At 44.3% G+C, this 19,597-nt stretch overlaps 1 protein-coding gene across 2 annotated transcripts in view; it reads left to right on the top strand.

Annotated features, from left to right (window-relative positions):
• ALDH7A1 (aldehyde dehydrogenase 7 family member A1) overlaps positions 1-19,597 on the top strand; it is a 42,320-nt gene that overhangs the window by 3,673 nt on the left and 19,050 nt on the right. For both annotated transcript variants that reach the window (XM_044917178.1, XM_021701719.1), the window contains exons 4-8: positions 6,749-6,829; positions 7,155-7,278; positions 11,462-11,594; positions 13,389-13,433; positions 17,227-17,304. In XM_044917178.1, coding sequence (XP_044773113.1) covers positions 6,749-6,829; positions 7,155-7,278; positions 11,462-11,594; positions 13,389-13,433; positions 17,227-17,304 — 461 coding nt within the window. The remainder of the gene's footprint in view (positions 1-6,748; positions 6,830-7,154; positions 7,279-11,461; positions 11,595-13,388; positions 13,434-17,226; positions 17,305-19,597) is intronic.

Genomic DNA, 19,597 nt, shown 5'->3' with positions numbered 1-19,597 from the left:
ATTGCTAGGGTGACTTGGGGAGGGGCAGGCTCTCCCAGAGAGCCCTGAGTTGGATGCCCCTTAGTTGTCAGCCAGGAGGCTGCCTCTGTGCAAACCAAGAGGAACATCATTCCTGTACTTGAACCAGATCTGGCTGTAAGTTGGCATAGCACAAGAAAAATGTCCTTGAGCAGTAAAACGCCACTTCCAGGGACGCCTGGGTGGCTCAGTCATTAAGCGTCTGCCTTGGGCTCAGGTCATGATCTCAGGGTCCTGGGATCAAGCCCCGCATCAGGCTCCTTGCTCAGCGGGAAGCCTGCTTCTCCCTCTCCCCCTGCTTGTGTTCCCTCTCTCGCTGTGTCTCTCTCAATTAAATAAGTAAAATCTTCCAAAAAAAAAAAACAACAAAAAACGCCACTTCCAAAAGTAAATTGTGTGCTAAGTAAATAAAGTTCATCCTACTTAGAGAAAAATGTCCAAAGCAGTGTCATTTATTGTTTGCAAAATAATTTTTGTTTTCTTTTTGATCATAAAAGTGATACATATTTGAGGCACCTGGGTGGCTCAGTTGGTTAAGCGGCTACCTTCTGCTCAGGTCATGATCTTGGGGTGGGCTCCCTGCTCAGTGGGGAGTCTGCTTCTCCCTCTGTCCGCCCCCCTGCCGCCCCCTCATGCACTCTCAAATAAATAAATACAATCCTAAAAAAAAAGTAATACATATTTACTCAAAATTGGATGAGACACTAAGATAATCACATTGAATCCCCTTACCTCATCCTCTTCTATATAAAATGGGTATTGGGAGTTAGATTTTGTGGATTTTCTTACAGTCTTTTATGTGTTTCATAGTTGTGATTATTACACGAGGCATGTGTAAAATTTTGTGACCTATCATAGCACTGCATCCAGCCTGAGGTATTTACAGAAAAGTTCATTACACTTTTTTTGAGCAGTTTTAGGTTTATGGTATAGGAGAGGAAAAATCTTTTGCTTTTCACTCTTCTGTTCTGTGGCTGGTCCAATAATTGGCATAAAACAGATTCACAGGAGAAAAACATTTAAATTTCTCCTGTGGGGCGGGGAGGGGTGGCAGTGAGGAAAGATCCAAGATCTAAGGGCAGCCAGACTCCTAGGCTTCCATGCATCCAAAGCTCTGGGGCTCCTTGGGGGGGGGGAGGAAGACAATTCACAGGAAGGTGAGAGGAACAAATGTTTGGTACGCAAATGTTTTCCTTGCCATGCAGCTTAGGTCTCTCCTTATAAAAGTGATCTCTGGTAATAACTCGCTTCTTGGCACAGATCACCTTTTTAAGTTCTTTTAGGCAGTTAAGGGGGAGGAGAAAAGCTTTTCCTGAGTCTGGTGGCCTGGGTTGCCTTCAGATCAAAATAATCCTCATGCCAAAGTGGCATGTTCTGGCTCAGTCTGAGCCCTGTCAGCAGAGCGATGAGCAGCAAACGGGGCCCCTGAACCTCCTCATCACACTTAGCACGTTTCCCTCTTACCACCATCTTACATTAGTGCCATGCATTGGTTACAATGGGAGAGCCAATGCTGATCAATTAAAGTCCATAATTTGTGTTAGGATTCGCTCTTTGCATACACTGTTTTGAATGCCAGGGAAACCTGTGACCAGAAACGGCTCTTATAGGTGTGTGTGATTCAGGATCTTGCCTTTCCCGAACTGGTTTTTAAATCAAATCTTGGCTCTGCCCTAGGGCTGGCAGCTGACATTGTGATGCTTCCCTTAATAGGGTGCTGTACTTTTTTGTTACTGCTATTTTCCTGTTGAGGATTGCATTTGGCAGTCTGCTCTCACTGAACAGTGCCCACCTCTGCACCTACCATGCTTTCTCCTACTTCCTGGACTTTTCAGATCTCCCAGTAGAGTGAGGTTGCCAAGTGGGAACGGGTTGTTGTCCTGGGTGATGGTGGAGTCAGTAGGGGATCCCACTTGTTAGAATTTGAGTTAAGCAATTGAGTTCAAAGTTGAGTGAAGTGGCAGAGCCTTTCCTAACTGCGCCTCCGGGGCTCCTGCCAATGGGGCAGTGACTTAGAGGCTGCTGGTGCCTCAAACAAGAACAGAGCAAAGCTCATCCCCTCCTGGTCTTTGCACTTACCCTCTGGGCTCCTTACTCGCGTGGGGCTGCTTCTGCTTCGCCCTGATGGGTTTTGGCTGGCCTTGCCTATGTGAGGATAAACCACCGTTTCAATGAGTTCATTTGCGTTAGGCCTGGAATTTCTCAACGGGAATGTTTCTCTTTAAGGAAAAAGTATAAAATTATAGGAGGATAGATTATATATGCTGATTTCTTTCTCCTCACTATACCTAAGCACAGAGAATCTGGACGGGAATACTGGTTCTGCTGCTCTCTCTCAGGAACTGGTTTCAGCCCAGAATGCCACCGATTAAGCCTCCTCTGCATCCCCAGTGTGTCATTTTTCCCATCCATCTCTGGTGAGGAAGAGCCAGAGTGAGGACAGGCAGCTGTTAATGGGCCATCTGTAAGTGAATGAAGGAATACCATTTACATGGAAGCTCTTCAACATGGGTTTCCTCATATTATTACCCCAAAGGCTCAGCTGATGATTCTCTCAGCGCTGATAATTCCTTCCTCGTGGCTGTCCGGGATGCTCTTTCTAAATAAAACTTCACAGGTGCAGTGTGCAGGGATGAGGACTCTGGTTGCCCATCTCAGGAGGGCATGAGGTTATGAATGGTCTGTTGTGGTGGGACCAGTCAAGCTCACCTGGGAGGTGGGGCTATCTTGTTGCCTGCTCTGCCTTCATTTCCCTCCCCCCAGACCTACTCCTGGCTTTCTCAATTTTTACTACTCTATCCTGTCATTTGGGAGGCTGGAACAAAAACGAAGAGGCTCTACATTTGAATGGTCTTGGATGGAATCTAGCCCAAAAGTTTCAGGGGTGGTGATTCTCCTATCTACCCAGGGTTGAGACTCTGTCAATTACCATTTGTCAGTGAGCAAGTCTTGAGTGTTTTAAAATTACGTTTATCTCTATTGCTGTTTTTGTAATTGAGACAAGTCACCATCCTTGTCTTGCCTAATGGTCTTCCTCTGTGAATCTTGTCTCCCTCTGATCTCTTTTCCAGACCATAACTGGAGTGATTTTTTTAAGTAAGCTCTAAGCCCAACGTGGAACTCGAATTCATGATCCCAAGATCAAGAGTTGCATGCTGTATGCACTGAGCCAGCCAGGTGACCCTGGAGTGATATTTTAAAATGCACTGTGATTTCCCCCCTACCATTTAACACCCTCTAGTGATTTTCCCAGTATTTTTTGGAGGATCCTTTATAAGGTCCTTTGCATTGTGGCCCCTAATTTTCTCTCCTTCTTTTAACAACCCTTTGAATTTTCCAAAAATCCTCCATATTTTCTCTTGCCTTTTCGCCTTTGCATATGCTAAGTTTCCTGTTGCCCATAATTTTCCTCTACTTTCTCTACCTCTTTACCTGGCAAGGACCAATCATGCTTGAGGTCTTAGATCTCAACTTTAAACTTCTTCAGAAAGCCGCCTCCTTCCCCACTCACTAACCCCAAGCACCACTAAGTTAACACTGCTAGGTTCTCCCCTTGTACAATCTGGCTTCTCCACAGCACTCACCACATGAGATTGAAATCACCTGTTTCTTGCCTCCACCACCCCACTGGGGAGTTGGTTTCTAGTGGGCTAGAATTGTAGCTGTCTTCCCTGGTATCCCTGGGGAAGAACAGAATATCTGGCACATAGAAAGTGTGTAATAATGATTGGTTAGAGACCGAATAATACATACACAGAATACAATGTAAAGGGCCATGTGTATTGGCCATTCTGGTTGATGTTAACCAGTTTGCTAAACTTAGAAACCTGTATGCTAAACTCATTTGAGCCCATCCCATGGCTCTAGGAGGTGTGTAGGATCTGTGCTAATTCAGGTAACATTGCAATTTTTGTTTCTTGTTTTCAAAAGAGTGCATATATTGTAAAAATGGCAAATGTTGTAGACATAGGAAATGTGGGGAACAGAAGTCTGTTATAATTCCATCCCCCCAAAAAGTCCCATTCCCCAGAAATGACCATTCTTAACATCTTGTATATTTCTTCAAATATAAGCAAAAGTTTAGTTATCGTATGCATTATTTTGCTATTTTCTGTTCTCCAGTTACAACTCTTTAAAGTTTTCCCGTATGAATCTACCTTACTGTGAAGTATCCCATTTTATAGCTGTTCCGTAATTAACCGGTCATGTGTTGATGGACATTAAGATGGTTGGTTTGTCTCCGCTAGAAAACGGCGTTGTGATTAAGTGTTGTACCTTTGCTAGGTTGTACACTTATGTATATGCTTGATATCCAGGAGTGGAATTACCTAGTCAAAGGGTAGGAATGGGGGTGCCTGGGTGGCTCAGTTGGTTAAGCGACTGCCTTCGGCTCAGGTCATGACCCTGGAGTCCCTGGATCGAGTCCCGCATCGGGCTCCCTGCTCGGCAGGGGGTCTGCTTCTCCCTCTGACCTTCCTCCCTCTCATGCTCTCTGTCTCTCATTCTCTCTGTCTCAAATAAATAAATAAAATCTTAAAAAAAAAAAGGGTAGGAGTGGTTTAAATGTTAGTGGTATGCCAAGTTACCTTCCAGAAACGCTCTATCACGACCCGGTGGTCTATTTGGGAAGAGCAGAGCGAAGATGAGCCCTGAGTTCTGGGTCAGGCTCTGGGAGATGGTGGCCCTTGAGCAGTGAGCAGTGCTGTGATAGCTCTCTCTAAGAGGTGGTGTGGGACTGGCTCCAGCCTGCGGGAAGCCATCCTTAGAGTTACCCTGGAGGAGAGGCAGAGTTAATTGGGAAGAGCTGGAGAGGAGTGATGATCACAGTTGAGGAAGTCCTGTCTCCACTTGTGAATCACATCTCAAGCTTCACGTGGCCCAACCTGTACTCTTTACCTCCATAAACCCCTGACGCTTCTGAGTCTTCCTCGTCTCAGGAATTGTACTTCAAGCCAGAGACCTGGGCTTCATCCATGGTTCTTGCACTTCCCTCATTTCCCACACCTATTCCGTTACTGTGTCCTGTCCGTTCTGTTTCCAAAATAATCCCGAATCTACTTTATAGTCTCCCTTGCTTCAGTTTTACAACTAAGTTACTGTAATCTTTGGCCTAGGCCACTAGAGTAGTTCTTAATTGGTCTCCCTGCTTCTACTCTTCCCCTCCAATATATGCTCTACCTATCCCACATTAATTTTTTTTTTTTAAGATTTTGTTTTAGAGGAAGAGAGAGTGGGGGGAGGAGCAGAGGGAGAGGGACAAGTAGATTCCGTGCTGAGTGCAGAGCCCGATGCGGGGCTTGATCCCAGGACCCTGAGATCATGACCTGAGCTGAAATCAAGAGCTGGACTCAGGGGCGCCTGGGTGGCTCAGTCGTTAAGCGTCTGCCTTCGGCTCAGGTCATGGTCCCGGGGTCCTGGGATCGAGCCCCGCGTCGGGCTCCCTGCTCGGCGGGAAGCCTGCTTCTCCCTCTCCCTCTGCCTGCCGCTCCCCCTCTTCTGCTCTCTTTCTCTCTCTCAAATAAATAAAATCTTAAAAAAAAAAAAAAAGAAGGCTCGGGGCGCCTGGGTGGCTCAGTCGTTGAGCGTCTGCCTTCGGCTCAGGTCATGATCCCAGGGTCCTGGGATCGAGTCCCACATCGGGCTCCCTGCTCAGCGGGAAGCCTGCTTCTCCCTCTCCCACTCCCCCTGCTTGTGTTCCCTCTCTCGCACTGTGTCTTTTTCTGTCAAATAAATAAATAAAATCTTAAAAAAAAAAAAGAATTTAAAAAAAAAAGAGTTGGACTCAGACGATTAACTGACTGAGCCACCCAGGTGCCCCCTGCACAGCGATCTTAATAAAAGGCAAAGCAGGGGCACTTGGCTGGCTCAATCGGTGGAGCATGCAACTCTTGATCTTGGGGTCTTGAGTTCAAGCCCCAGTTTAGGCGTAAAACTTAATTAAAAAAAAAAATCTTTGGGGGAAAAAAAAAGGTAAAGCAAGTCATCTCCTTAAAAACCATTAAAGACTTCCCATTGCACTTATAGTAAGATTCAGTAAGATTATTAGCTCCACGAACACCTCGTTTATTTTTGCCCCAGTGCCTGGCATTATTCCTGTCATATAGTAGGTGCTCAGAAAATAGTGAGTGAATCATAATTTGAATAGCTTATGGAATACTGTTCTAGGGTTTGGCTATGCAGTCAGTTTGACCCATAAGAAAATGTCATTGGGAATCATAAAGGTTTACTGGTATTTAAGGTATTTTTTTTTTTTTAAAGATTTTATTTATTTATTTGAGACAGAAAGAAAGAGAGAGAGAGAGCACATGAGAGGGGGGAGGGTCAGAGGGAGAAGCGGGCTCCCTGCCGAGCAGGGAGCCCGATGCGGGACTCGATCCCGGGACTCCAGGATCATGACCTGAGCCGAAGGCAGTCGCTCAACCAACTGAGCCACCCAGGTGCCCCGGTATTTAAGGTATTTTAAGCTTTTTTAGAGTCATTGTGTTCAGTTATGGAATTTCTCTCTGTACTTGGCACAGACCCTTACTCTCCAAAAACCTATCATCTGGATGATGTTTTCTGGGGCTCTGGGATTGGTGTTAGGGATATGCCATAATTACAGTTTGGATGTGATCAGAAAGTCATCTGTTGGGTTTGTATTTAGCTCTCTTAGAGCATGTTTGTCTAATACTGTGTTGCAGATACAAGTTTACACTTTGAATCAGATGCTAAGATTCCATTCTCTTCTTAGGTTCCTGCTCCGAAGCGAGGAGAAATAGTGAGACAGATTGGGGATGCTTTGCGGGAGAAGATCCAAATACTAGGAAGTTTGGTAAAGTATTTTCATAGTGAATAGACATTCCTTTGAGTTGCAGAATAAGGCTGCTATGCATTTGTGTTTAAGATTATAAGAACAGTTCATACATTTAAAAAATGTCTTTAAAGATGAACAAGATGAACTGGGAAGAGTAAAGACAATTTATGGATTTTTAAATTAAGATAATAACAGACTTTCTGTAGTTTATACCTTCACAAAATAGACAAGAAATACAGTTTGCTTCCTTCTGCACCAGCCCCCCCAACCTCTGCCTCATAAATTTAGTATTTAAAACATGAATTGTGTTGCAAAATTGCTTCTTGGCTTTTTGGTTTTTTAGGTGTCTTTGGAGATGGGGAAAATCTTAGTGGAAGGTGTGGGAGAAGTTCAAGAGTACGTGGATGTCTGTGATTATGCTGTTGGCTTATCGAGGATGATTGGAGGACCCATCTTCCCTTCTGAAAGTAAGCAATGAAGTCAGTTAAGCTAAGACTTCTGTCCTCTTCGGCCATACTCCAAAAAAATGCCCTGGCTGTGAATGATTTTCAGAGGAGGAATTGCATGTAGCATGTAAATATATGAAAATGTCTTTAATATCTGTACTAACAAATAGGTGAAAATATCAGATCAAGATACCTGTTAAATTTTTCTGTTTTTAAAGATAAGACTCCATTTTGGGAAGTCCGTGGGTGAGATAGCCACTCTTTTATGGGGACTTTTGGTAACATGAATCACCGGTCCATCAGGAAAACAATTTGAAAATAAATCCGAAGGCCCCAAAATGTTTAATACCAGTTTCAAGACTAATTTGAGTAAATACTCTGAAATATGACAAAGGTTTATATATAAAGGTGTTCATTGTAGTATCAGTAGGAAAAATTTGAAATGACCTAAATGCCTTATCATATGACAAATGTTAAGCTAATTTTGGTAGTCTATTAATACATTTTAAAAGTCATACTTAATGGAGATTGCTCTCCCCTAACCCCACACTTTGTTTCTTTTTCTTTTTTTAAGATTTTATGTATTTATTTGACAGAGCACAAGCAAGGGGGGGAGCGGCAGAGGGAGAGGCAGAGGGAGAAGCAGGATCCCCACTGAGCAGGGAGCCTAACATGGGGCTTGATCCCAGGACCCTGGGATCATGATCTGAGCTGAAGGCAGATGCTTAACCAACTGAGTTACCCAGGTGCCCCTAACCCCACACTTTATGAGAAAGTTGTATTTTTTTTTTTTAAAGATTTTATTTATTTTGACAGAGAGAGAGACAGCGAGAAAGGGAACACAAGCAGGGGGAGTGGGAGAGGGAGAAGCAGGCTTCCCGCTGAGCAGGGAGCCCTTCATGGGACCCTGGGATCATGACCCGAGCTGCAGGCAGGCACTTAACTGAGCCACCCAGGCGCCCCGAGAAAGTTGTATTTACTTAAATTATTTTAATTTTTTTTTAAGAGGTGATAAATTCATATCACAAAATTGGAAAGGAATAAAAAGGTAAAGGATGAAAAAATTTTCTTCCTACCTCCCTGGATACTCCCTACTAGTCCCATGGAAATAGTGAATGTTTCTGGTTTCTTCTTTATCTTTTTAGAGGTTTTGCAGGCAAACACGTGTCCTTTAGGAACACCAACATTAGCAAACTATATGGTCTGTTCTGTACTAATTTTTTACTTAGTGTGTCTTAGAGATTGTTGCTTATTATTCCAGTAAGGGACTTCATCTTTTTTTATGCCTTTCTATTGGTTGTGAGGACGCTAATTTTTTAAGCCAGTTCCCAAAGGATGGATAGATGTAGGGCATTTCCAATTTTTTGCTGTACTCTGTGTTGCAGGGACTGACCTTGTACTCAGAGGAGGTTTCAACAGTGAGGATAAGGGTTTTTGTGATCTGTAACGTTGGCGATGTTAATGGAGCAAAACAGGCGATGCATTTCTGCAGAGAAAGTACCAAGGCGGGGCTCCTGGGTGGCTCAGTTGGTTAAGCATCTGCCTTCAGCTCGGGTCATGATCCCGAGGTCCTGGGATCAAGCCCCGCATTGGGCTCACTCTCATCAGGGAGCCTGCTTCTCCCTCTCCCTCTGCCATTCTCCCCCTGCCACTTGTGCTCTCTGGCTCTCTCTATCTTTTGGTCAAATGAATAAATAAAATCTTAAAAAAAAAAGAAAAGAAAGTACCAAGGGGTGCAAGTCAGCCAGAGCAGTGACTGCTTGTCTGTGTGTAGCAGAATTATTGATGGTTGTTACTGTCTGTTTTTCTCTATTTTCAAAAATTTCTGTGATGGAAATTATATTATATTTATAATCAGGAAAAGTAATATATTTTTTTAAAGAGCACATTTTCCTGTTTTTTCTTGGCATATTTGGCAAATTTCCTAATGGTGGAAAGAATTGGAATTTTTTTTTTTTTACTGTCCTTAATTAGGTATATAACAATGATTCCCATTATCCAAGATGAATTTTATGTTACTGATCATTTTTTCTTTTTTTTTTTTTTTTAAGATCTTATTTATTTGAGAGAGAGTGAGAAAGAGAGCACAAGTGGGGAGGAGGGACAAAAGGAGAGGGAGAAGAAGACTCCCTGCCGAGCAGGGAGCCCCATGTGGCGTTGAATCCCAGGACCCTGCGGGTCATGACCTAAGCCAAAGGCAGATACCCAACTGACTGAGCCACCTGGGTGCCTCGTTACTAATCATTTTCAATAGGCTTTTCTAGTTAAAAAAGTAAATTGCCAGTTTGGAGAAGTACACATGAGCAAACAAGGAACTTCTTTGACTTATACCTACTGAGATGTCTGCCTCACCAATTAAAATCTTTTTCAGTTGTTGGGACATTTTTTAGAAGAGTAGGTTATTCATCTATCTATGCAGAGGCTTTGTGGGTAACTTTGATTTCATTAATGTAGTAAATGCTTACTGAGTGTGTACCAAGTGCCAGGTGAACTGATAGTGATACTTGATCAGTAAGGCATTGTCCTTGTCCTGAAGGAATTAATTAATTGATTGAGAGAGGAAGCAAGTGTGCATATTAGTGGGGCATGGGTAGAGGGAGAGGGAGAGAGAGGATCTTAAGCAGACTTCACGCCCAGTGCAGAGCCTTACATGGGGCTTGATCTCACCACCCTGAGATTATGACCTGAGCCGAAATCAAGAGTCAGAGGCTTAATCACGGAGCCATCCAGGTGCCCTGTCCTGAAGGAATTTGTACGCTTCAAGGTACCTTATGTTTTAGAGTGCGAGGCAAGTGGGAGACAAGTAATGGGATAATTGTAACAGAGCATGGTAGGTACTGTGATGGGGTACAGGGGAGGGTGGTGACCCTGAGCCAGCCTTGTGAGGCAGTCAGGAAACGCCCCTAGGAGACAGTAATGCAAGGTCAGGCCTCAAGGAGGAGATGGGTGGGGTGCTGGGGCAGGGGTAGCTCTGATGCTGGGAAGAAGTCTGTGATTTAAGGTGGGAGGACGTGGCTTATTTGGGCAACTGCCTTGCTTCAGCATAGCTTGAGGGCACCGTTTGAGGGGAGAGACTGGGTGGTGATGGAGCCCCGGGAAGGAACCCGTCCTGCTGAGGGACTTGGACTTTGTCCTGAGGACAGCTACAGTAGCCATCCAGACACCACAGGCTTGTAAGCAGGGGACGGAGGGCATCAGGGCTGCGCTGGCTGGCCTCCGTGGGGAGGAGGATGACGGGAGGGGCCAGGAAGAGGCTGTGTCAGCACATGATCTCTAGGGGGATTGAGCTCAGCTAAAGGGGGGCCTGGGAGGGAGGGCAGCTACTACTGGGTTCTGTGTTCCCACAGCGAGAGTGTGGCCAGAGAGATGGACGGCTGGGAGCCCCACCTTCCCCGTCAGTCTGTGGTTTTAACTCTGTTTGTGAGCTGTCACCTTACTGTTCCAGTTCACTGCTCCGGCTGCCTTTGATTAAAATGTGCCCCTTGTGGGATGGTGGGTGATGTTACATTTAAAATTTGTATATAAGATACATATTTTTCTAATAGATTTTTTTTTTAAGATTTTATTTATTTGACAGAGAGAGACACAGCGAGAGAGGGAACACAAGCAGGGGGAGTGGGAGAGGGAGAAGCAGGCTTCCCGCGGAGCAGGGAGCCCGATGCGGGGCTCGCTCCCGGGACTCCAGGATCATGACCTGAGCCGGAGGCAGTTGCTTAACCAACTGAGCCACCCAGGCGTCCCCGTACATGTAATTCTTAGAGCTGTTCTTTTTTCTTACAAATGAGCCACCTTGTCTCTCTTTGGAGAGTTTGGCCAAGGGCTTTACAGGCAATGTAAAGAACAGGAGTCACAGGTCCTGGGTCGTGCCCTTGGCATGCACATCATCCAGGGCACCTCTCAACGCCTCTTTGAAGTTTTCTTGTCTCCCAGATGGTGCTGATGCTGCCCTGCTCCACACAGAGCTCCTGTGAGGATCAGAGGCATAAAGGTATCCGTACAGTGTATAACCTAGCATGGTAGTAACAGCTTTATTGTATGCTAATTAATGTACCTGTGTAAAGAGATCCATTGCAAGGCCTCTGGAACCCACTGGGTCTGGTGCACCTTCTTTCTCTGAATGATTTCAGACTCTGTTGTTATTATTACCATCAAATGCATTAAGATGATGTGCTTAAGCATGTTCTGCCCCATCCCGTGTCCTCAGGACCTGGCCACGCGCTCATTGAACAGTGGAATCCCGTGGGCCTGGTTGGCATCATCACTGCATTCAACTTCCCGGTGGCAGTGTATGGCTGGAACAATGCCATCGCAATGATCTGTGGGAACGTCTGCCTTTGGTAAGACCTCACCTTCTTACACAGTAGTAAAATGATAAAAGTAGCCATTTTCAGGTACTGCTCAAAGGGTTTTACATGTATTGAAATGTTTTCTAATATCCGACTCTTCGATGAACATGTAAGTCACACCTGCTAGTTGTACAGTGCTGAGTTTTTATTATTATGTATTTTGCCACTGGTAGAATTAATTTTTTTGCCTTATTTTTTTTTTTGGCAAAGGCTTGTGCCCACTCTTGTTTCCAGCTCTTTCCACCCCAAGTGAGTATACTGTAAGAGTTAGTGTCAGGATCTATAGCTTTCAGGGCTCACCACAAGGCTGTTTCCACTTCAGGTAAAAGCCACAAGTGTCCCCAGGTCACCTGCAGTTCTGGCCAGCCTTGTATAAATTAGGAGGTCCCCACGAATCCTCAGTTTCAATAATTCACTAGAATGACCCACGGAACTCAAGACAATGCTATGTTTAATGATTACAGTTTTATTTTAAAAGTCTCATACTCTACCAACTGAGCTAACCAGACACTTAATTATAGTTTGATTTTAAAGGATACACATAGGGTAAGGTGTAGAAGGGTCCCAGATGCAGAGCTTCTATGCCTTCTCCCAGTTTAGCTGGGACGTGTCACCCTACCTACCAAAGAAGCTGCACCGATCTTGGTGTCTATAGTTTTTCTTGGGATTTCCTTAGAAAGGCACAGTTGATTAAATCGTTGGACATGTGATTGGACTCTCTCAGTCCTCCTCCCTTCCCCATAGGTGGAGTCAGGGAGGGCTGAAAGTTCCAACCCTCTACGACCCTCTAATCACATCGTTGGATTTTATGGTGACCAGACACCCCCCCCCCCCCGTCTGGCAGCTGGCTAGCAACCACCCCCATCAAGTCACCTCATTAGCATAACAAAGACACTCCGGGGGGGGGGGTCTGATTCTGATGCTATTTCAGAAACTGGGAACAAAGACCCAGGTGTATTCTTTATACCCCACTCTAGGAACAAAACTAAGTTAAAAAGTTGGTGGAAAGAGTCACAACCTTCTTTGTGAAATTTGACTCCCCCCCCCCATAAAAATTTCATAGTGAATCTCGAAGTGATTGTGCAGCCCTTGGCCAGTGTTCCCATTGATAATTAACTTTTACATCTTTATAAAATATGTGATAGTAGAAGTTAGTTGGGAAATGTCTATTTCGTAGATGGCAAAACACTTCCCTGTTTTTAGCTTCCATGGTGAGATCAGGAAAGCCAGGAGAGTTGTCTTGGCTTGTTTGGCGTCTATCCCACTTATTGCCTTAACTGTAATGTGTTCAGTTGAATATATTCACAGACTGTCTACAAAAGCCAGGCATCGTTGGGAGATTAATGATTTGGCACCATGTTGCCAAAGAGACCCACGCTTTCTGGTATTTGAATGCATAAAAACTAGTCGTATGGCTTTTCTCAGCCCTGTGAGCCTTCTTCTGGGGAACTTCTGAAGTTCATGTTGATAGATTAACATTTCCATAATTGACAAAGGTTAATGTAACAGTTCCTTTGACAAAGGTTAATGTAACAGTTCCTGTGTTCAGTGCAGCAAGCAGGTTCAAAATTGTCATTTTCATGTTTTTCAAAATTTTATAGTCCCTTGGGTCCCAGAGACACAAAGCTGAAGAAGGACAGATTCTGATTTCAGTTACTAGGCTCCATGGTCTAATTGGACAGAACTTGTCACAAAGACTTTTGGTTCTGCTTGACAGTAAAAGGTACTTATGATTTCCACCAAATTAAGTTGCCTTTTTTTTTTTTTTTTTTTAACCCTGTCAAGGAAAGGAGCTCCAACAACTTCGCTCATTAGTGTAGCCGTCACAAAGTAAGTATGTGTGGCTTTCTTTTTCCCGAGTGTTGAGTAATCTCAAAGAGTGATTAGTAGGCCCTGATTTTTAATTCAGTGTGGAAGGGTCACATTTACTTAAGCATGGAACTTGGATAGCCTCTTTCTCCTTTGATTGTAATAACATTTTGATAATCATTTTACAGCATATGGAGCTCTTTCAGAGCCGTATCATTGAACTCTTTGGAAACATGCCAGATATTGATTAACATGTTGAAATTGAGCTCTTATAAACCTTTATGTCACTTGGGAAATAAAAACAAATCCAGTGGAAAGGAAGTCGTGCAATTTAGGAGCTGTATTTAGTAAATGCTGAACGTGTTCATGGTTTTGACTTCTACCCAGCTACTGCGTTTATTGCTTTTGTTTAATAAGTGGTTAGCAAAACAGAAAGAACTGATAATACTGTTCTACTGATTCTAACAGTGTCTAAAATGTACTTCATTCTTGGATTATAAAATATTTTTAGTTCATTTTTGAGAACTTGACAATTCTGATTAGGTCATAAAATCAGTGTTACTGATCTGTCATTGTGGAATTTAGAGTCTGTATAGAAGAGGATACCTTCCCATGTAGAGTGATGATTGTTGACAGTCCTTGATGTCCCATCGGTTGCATGGTCTGCCTTCTCTGATAGAAGGATTGCTCATAGGAAGCATGTGGAGTCTCTATGGAAGAGGGTCCTTAACTTTAGAAGTTCATTTAGGGGCAGTGGCTTAGGAATTGAAACGTGGGCTGAAAAAGAGAGTAGTGTGTGTTAGTATTTACTTGAAAGGAATATGTGATATTGAGGAAACTTTATCCTCCAAGGCAAGATAATTAAATTGAATAATTAAGTAATTATTGACTTATAATTAAAATTTATTATAATTATACTTAAATTATAATTAAGTATTACAGACAACTGTAATCTGCAAAACACATGAGACAGGACACAGCTATAAAAATGATGAGGTTCCTAGGCAGTTGTTTTATTTTTTGGGTTTTTTGTTACAGGGTTTTTTTTGTTTTGTTTTTTTTTAAGCTTTTTTATTTGCGAGAGAGAAAATGAGAGAGAGCATGAGAGGGAGGAGGGTCAGAGGGAGAAGCAGACTCCCTGCTGAGCAGGGAGCCCGATGTGGGACTTGATCCCGGGACTCCAGGATCATGACCTGAGCCGAAGGCAGTCGCTTAGCCAACTGAGCCACCCAGGCGCCCTTGTTACAGGGTTTTTGTTTGTTTGTTTTTGTTTTTTCCTGGGTGCAGAAAGGTAAGGTTTTATTAAAGCACGGGGGCAGGACCTGTGGGCAGAAAGGGCTGCCTCCTAGGCAGTTTAAAAAACAAAAAACTCAAAACAGTTACTCTCGATGTAGTGAACAGATTTGCCAGTTGTTATTAAGCAGCTGGTTTAAAATACCTATTTTGATAACAGTTCCAAATGTTCTAGGTGATTGCTGCTTTGAGCTTTTTTTTTTTTTTAAGATTTTATTTATTTATTTGTGAGAGAGAGAATGAGAGAGAGCACATGAGAGGGGGGAGGGCCAGAGGGAGAAGCAGACTCCCTGCTGAGCAGGGAGCCCGATGCGGGACTCGATCCCGGGACTCCAGGATCATGACCTGAGCCGAAGGCAGTCGCTTAACCAACTGAGCCACCCAGGTGCCTGCTTTGAGCTTATTTTTGTATTTGTGCTCCGCGGGGAGCCTGCTTCTCCCTCTCCCACTCCCCCTGCTTGTGTTCCCTCTCTCGCTGTGTCTCTGTCTAATAAATAAAATCTCTAAAAAAAAATAAAAATAAAAAACAGTCTGAGGATTTGAAATGTTCATATGGGAACATGGCCACTCTTTAGATAATTTTTTTTTTTTTTAAGATTTTATTTATTTGACAGACAGCTGACCCACAGGACCCAAAATGTCTTGGAACAATTCCGTAGGCAGAGCTTTTAGCTACCCACAAGGGACATGAAGTTACAAGAGTCCCTGTGCTCAGCGTCGACCAAAAAGCATGAGGTTCCCATTTCCAGTTCTCACATTGTCATCCCAGTCCAGGTGGAGTTGACCTGTTCAGGGGTCATGTCTAGCGTAAGTCATGCTGTGTCTCTGGAGCCTTGTTGGTATTCCAACATTTACCAGGCAACCAGGGCAGCAGAACCAGAGAGTTAACCCTCGTCAGAGAGGCTCATGCAGTATGGGAGATGGTTTGGTGAACGCCTAGGTGCAAAGCAGAATCCCCACCCTTGAAGAATAGTCCATCTCCTTGTGCAGACAGTAGATACACCCTAAGTCCCTGGAAGAAATTGTACAACCTGGGCGCCTGGGTGGCTCAGTTGGTTAAGCGACTGCCTTCGGCTCAGGTCATGATCCTGGAGTCCCGGGATCGAGTCCCGCATCGGGCTCCTTGCTTGGCAGGGAGTCTGCTTCTCCCTCTGACCCTCCCCCCCTCATGTGCTCTCTCTCTCATTCTCTCTCTCTCAAATAAATAAAATCTTTAAAAAAAAAAAAAGAAATTGTACAACCTGACATCTGGTCTCAAACACGACTACTGCATGTGTGATCCTTGATGGACAGGAAAAGAGTATCGCCATCAGGGACATTTTGGGGGACAATTGGAGAATATATGTATAACGGATCTTTTTTATGGAAGTGGGTATAGGGTTTAGATTTTTTTGTGCAATTTAAATTAGAAAGTTGCTGGAAGGTTAGGGTGATGGATGAAAAGAGCCTTGGCTCTCTCTGGGCCCGAATGCCTCAGGACGCTCAAAATGAATGAAAGAACCCAACGTCAGAGAAACCAGGATCACTGGAGCCCTTTTTTACAGCTCATTGTCAGATTTAAGTGGCATTGAACTGTGTTTAACTCAAATAATGTTAAGTTGTAGGATAATGTTTAAGAAAAAGCTCTGCTGGCCCACAGTGCTCTAGCCTGGAGGCTGCTGATATTTCTGGACTCAAGGATTTGGTGCAAGGCCAGTGGGCACTAGTCTTGAACTTGCTTAGGTGCTGCCGGCAGGTCCAGCCCCCTCTGCTCTGTCTCCTCAGTGGCTCCTCTAAGTTTGGGGCCTGTTCCCTGTTTCATCCTCAACCACTTCCCTGGCTGTGGTATCTCTTTGCAGCGATCTGTTGAACCTTCTCATTTGCTGATGGGGACCACCTTTCCTTTTCTTCATTTTTCTAGGTTATGGTCCTTATTCCTTTTTATGTCTTTCCCTCATTTTAATGGACTTGGGGCAAGAGACCAAAAAAATGCCCTATGATCAGTCTGCCATCTTGAATCCAGCCATGTGTTCAGAGTTGGGCAGAAAATCTTTGCAAACAATGAACACTTGAGCTACCTGATCAGTGCATTGTGTCTTTTACTTTTTTGCTTGTATTTTTCTTTTTTCTTTTAAGAGAGAAGTGGTGGGGGGCAGGGAGGGATAGAGAGAGGGGGAGAGAGAATCTTAAGCAGGCCCCACACCCAGTGTGGAGCCTGATGCAGGGCTGGATCTCCCGACCCTGAGATCATTACCTGAGCTGAAATCAGGAGTCGGACGCTTTACCGACTGAGTCACCCAGGTGCCCCATGTATTTTTCTTCTTAAGATTTTAGGGAAAATAAGTTGTACTTTTAAGGTGTTGGAAAATCTTGCGTCTAATATGTCAGGTGACATCCAGGCCTGCGTGTTTGGGGCGGGAGGTAAGGGATGGGGGAGAGAGTCGCAACAGGAAAGTCAGGTGGTGGGAAATTATTCCTAGTTTAAAAAAACCCTTAGAAATGAAATTGTTCCCTTTCTTAGAAATTGTTTTTCCCTTTCTAGGATAATAGCCAAGGTCCTGGAGGACAACCAGCTGCCTGGTGCGATCTGTTCCCTGACCTGTGGTGGAGTGGACATCGGGTAGGTCAGTGGGCCCAGAGCAGCTTTCTGTTGAAGGACTCCGGGTCGATTGGTTAGGATCATCTTTATTAGAGTAATGAAATCCAGGACAGCTGAGGAGGGGAGAGGGGTTTTTTCGGATCGTTATTATCACATACCTCATTGGGCTTTGCTTTATTGGAGGATGAGGAAGAATTATCTTTTTAATTGCCCAGAGCTAGTTTTGTGAGGTGTTTATAGCCTAAAATAAGAAACCCCTGTAACTTTGGGAAGTCTGTGGCTTCCTGCCACTTAGTTCGTAGAGGTGCTTACTTAGAAAACAAAACTGTGGAATTGGAGTCTGGTGTCTCACTCCTTCAGCTGAGAACCTGTCCTGTTGTCTAGGTCCCTCAGCTGAACAAAAAAGGGACCTCTTCGGGGATATGGCATCTTTTAAAATATGTATTGTTTTTAGAAAATGGCTATATAATTCACATACCATAAAATTCTCTCTTTAAAAAGGTACAATTGAGCGATTTTTAGAATATTCACGGTGTTGGGGCACCTGGGTGGCTCAGTTGGTTAAGCGACTGCCTTCAGCTCAGGTCATGATCCTAGGGTCTGGAATCGAGCCCCGCATCAGGCTCCCTGCTCAGCTGGAAGCCTGCTTCTCCCTCTCCCACTCCCCCTACTTGTGTTCCCTCTCACGCTGTCTCTCTCTCTCTCTCTGTGTCAATTAAATAAATAAAAAAAATCTTTAAAAAAAAAAAAAAAAGAATATTCACAGTGTTGTGCAACCGTCACCGTTATTGTCTTCGAGAACATTTTCATTATACCAGAAAGGAACCTCCTCCCCATTAGCGCTCACTTGGCATCCTCTCCCTTCCCCCTGGCAACCACTCATCTACTTTCTGTCTCTATAGATGTGCCTTTTGGAGGACATGTCATGTAAATGGAATCCTACAACATGTGGGCTTTGTGTCTGGTTTCTTTAACTTAGCATGGTATCTGAGCCTCTTCTTATGACGGGACCTATAATTGCCCTGATCGATGATGAAAGTTGAAGTTACTACTACTGGCCTAGACTTCAATTAGGTGTGCTCTCATTGGAGTCAGGCCTGGTTTGGTTGACACGTTGGTCTCCCTCCTTCACTTACCATGCTACTCCACTTACTGGTCAGTCTCAAAAAGGAATAATACATTGGTCCTTTTGATAGAAATGAGAAGATATTAGGAAATACAACTTCTACATGTAGAGTACCTAGTGAAATATCATCTACATGTCATTTACAACATTGTAACAAAAGACCTAGTCTTTTGTGCTCTTTGAGCATCCAGTCCTTCACATGGGTCTTGGACCAGCTCAGATGGAGGAGTGTTTGCAGGCGTGCCTTAAGTAACAGCCTCTCTGAGTATCAGCGCTCATGTTTGCTGGACTGAACCTGGGGACATCTGCATGCATTATCCCATCAAGCTGTCCCAGCCCTACGGTTAGTCTCATGCTGTGGCTGATCTGCTAGGCCCATACCAAGCCCTTTGAAGCCCAGAACCCAGAGCCAAGAGATTCGAATCTATAGTGTCTGGTCTATATTTCTTAGAGGTAACTGGAAATCCTAGCACAGTCTTTATTTAAAGTGAGCTTCCATGAGAGATACTTAGGATGTTTCTCTATAGTGTTCAGACTTTTAATTCTTTTTTTCTCTTAAGATTTTATTTTTTTATTTGACACAGAGAGAGAGAGCACAAGCAGGGGAGTGGCAGGCAGAGGGAGAGGGAGAAGCAGACTCCCCACTGAGCAGGGAGCCCGATGCGGGACTCGATCCCAGGACCCTGGGATCATGACCTGAGCCGAAGGCAGCCGCCCAACGACTGAGCCACCCAGGCGCCCTTCAGACTTTTAATTCTTTTTTTTTTTTTTAAGATTTTATTTATTTATTTGAGACAGAATGAGAGAGAGAGAGAGAGCTCATGAGAGGGGGGAGGGTCAGAGGGAGAGGCAGGCTCCCCACCGAGCAGGGAGCCCGATGCGGGACTCGATCCAGGGACTCCAGGATCATGACCTGAGCTGAAGGCAGTCGCTTAACCGACTGAGCCACCCAGGCGCCCCAGACTTTTAATTCTTAAAGGAATTAATAGTTTAGGAGTCTGCAACATAATTGGGGTGCTCACCAAGGAAATACTAAGGTTATGATGTATAGGAAAGACTTTCATCCTTTATTTTTTTAAATATTTGAGAAAGAGCATTCAAGAGTGAGTGGGAGAAGGGACAGAAGGAGGGAGAATCCTGAAGCAGACACCCCACTGAGTGTGGAGCCCGATGTGGGGCTAGATCCCA

The sequence above is a fragment of the Neomonachus schauinslandi genome, chromosome 7 (assembly GCF_002201575.2).
Source record: "Neomonachus schauinslandi chromosome 7, ASM220157v2, whole genome shotgun sequence".
In the NCBI taxonomy this organism is placed as follows: domain Eukaryota; kingdom Metazoa; phylum Chordata; class Mammalia; order Carnivora; family Phocidae; genus Neomonachus; species Neomonachus schauinslandi.
The sequence above is the reverse complement of the archived record's forward strand: the minus strand, read 5'-3'. Positions and strand labels throughout refer to the sequence as shown.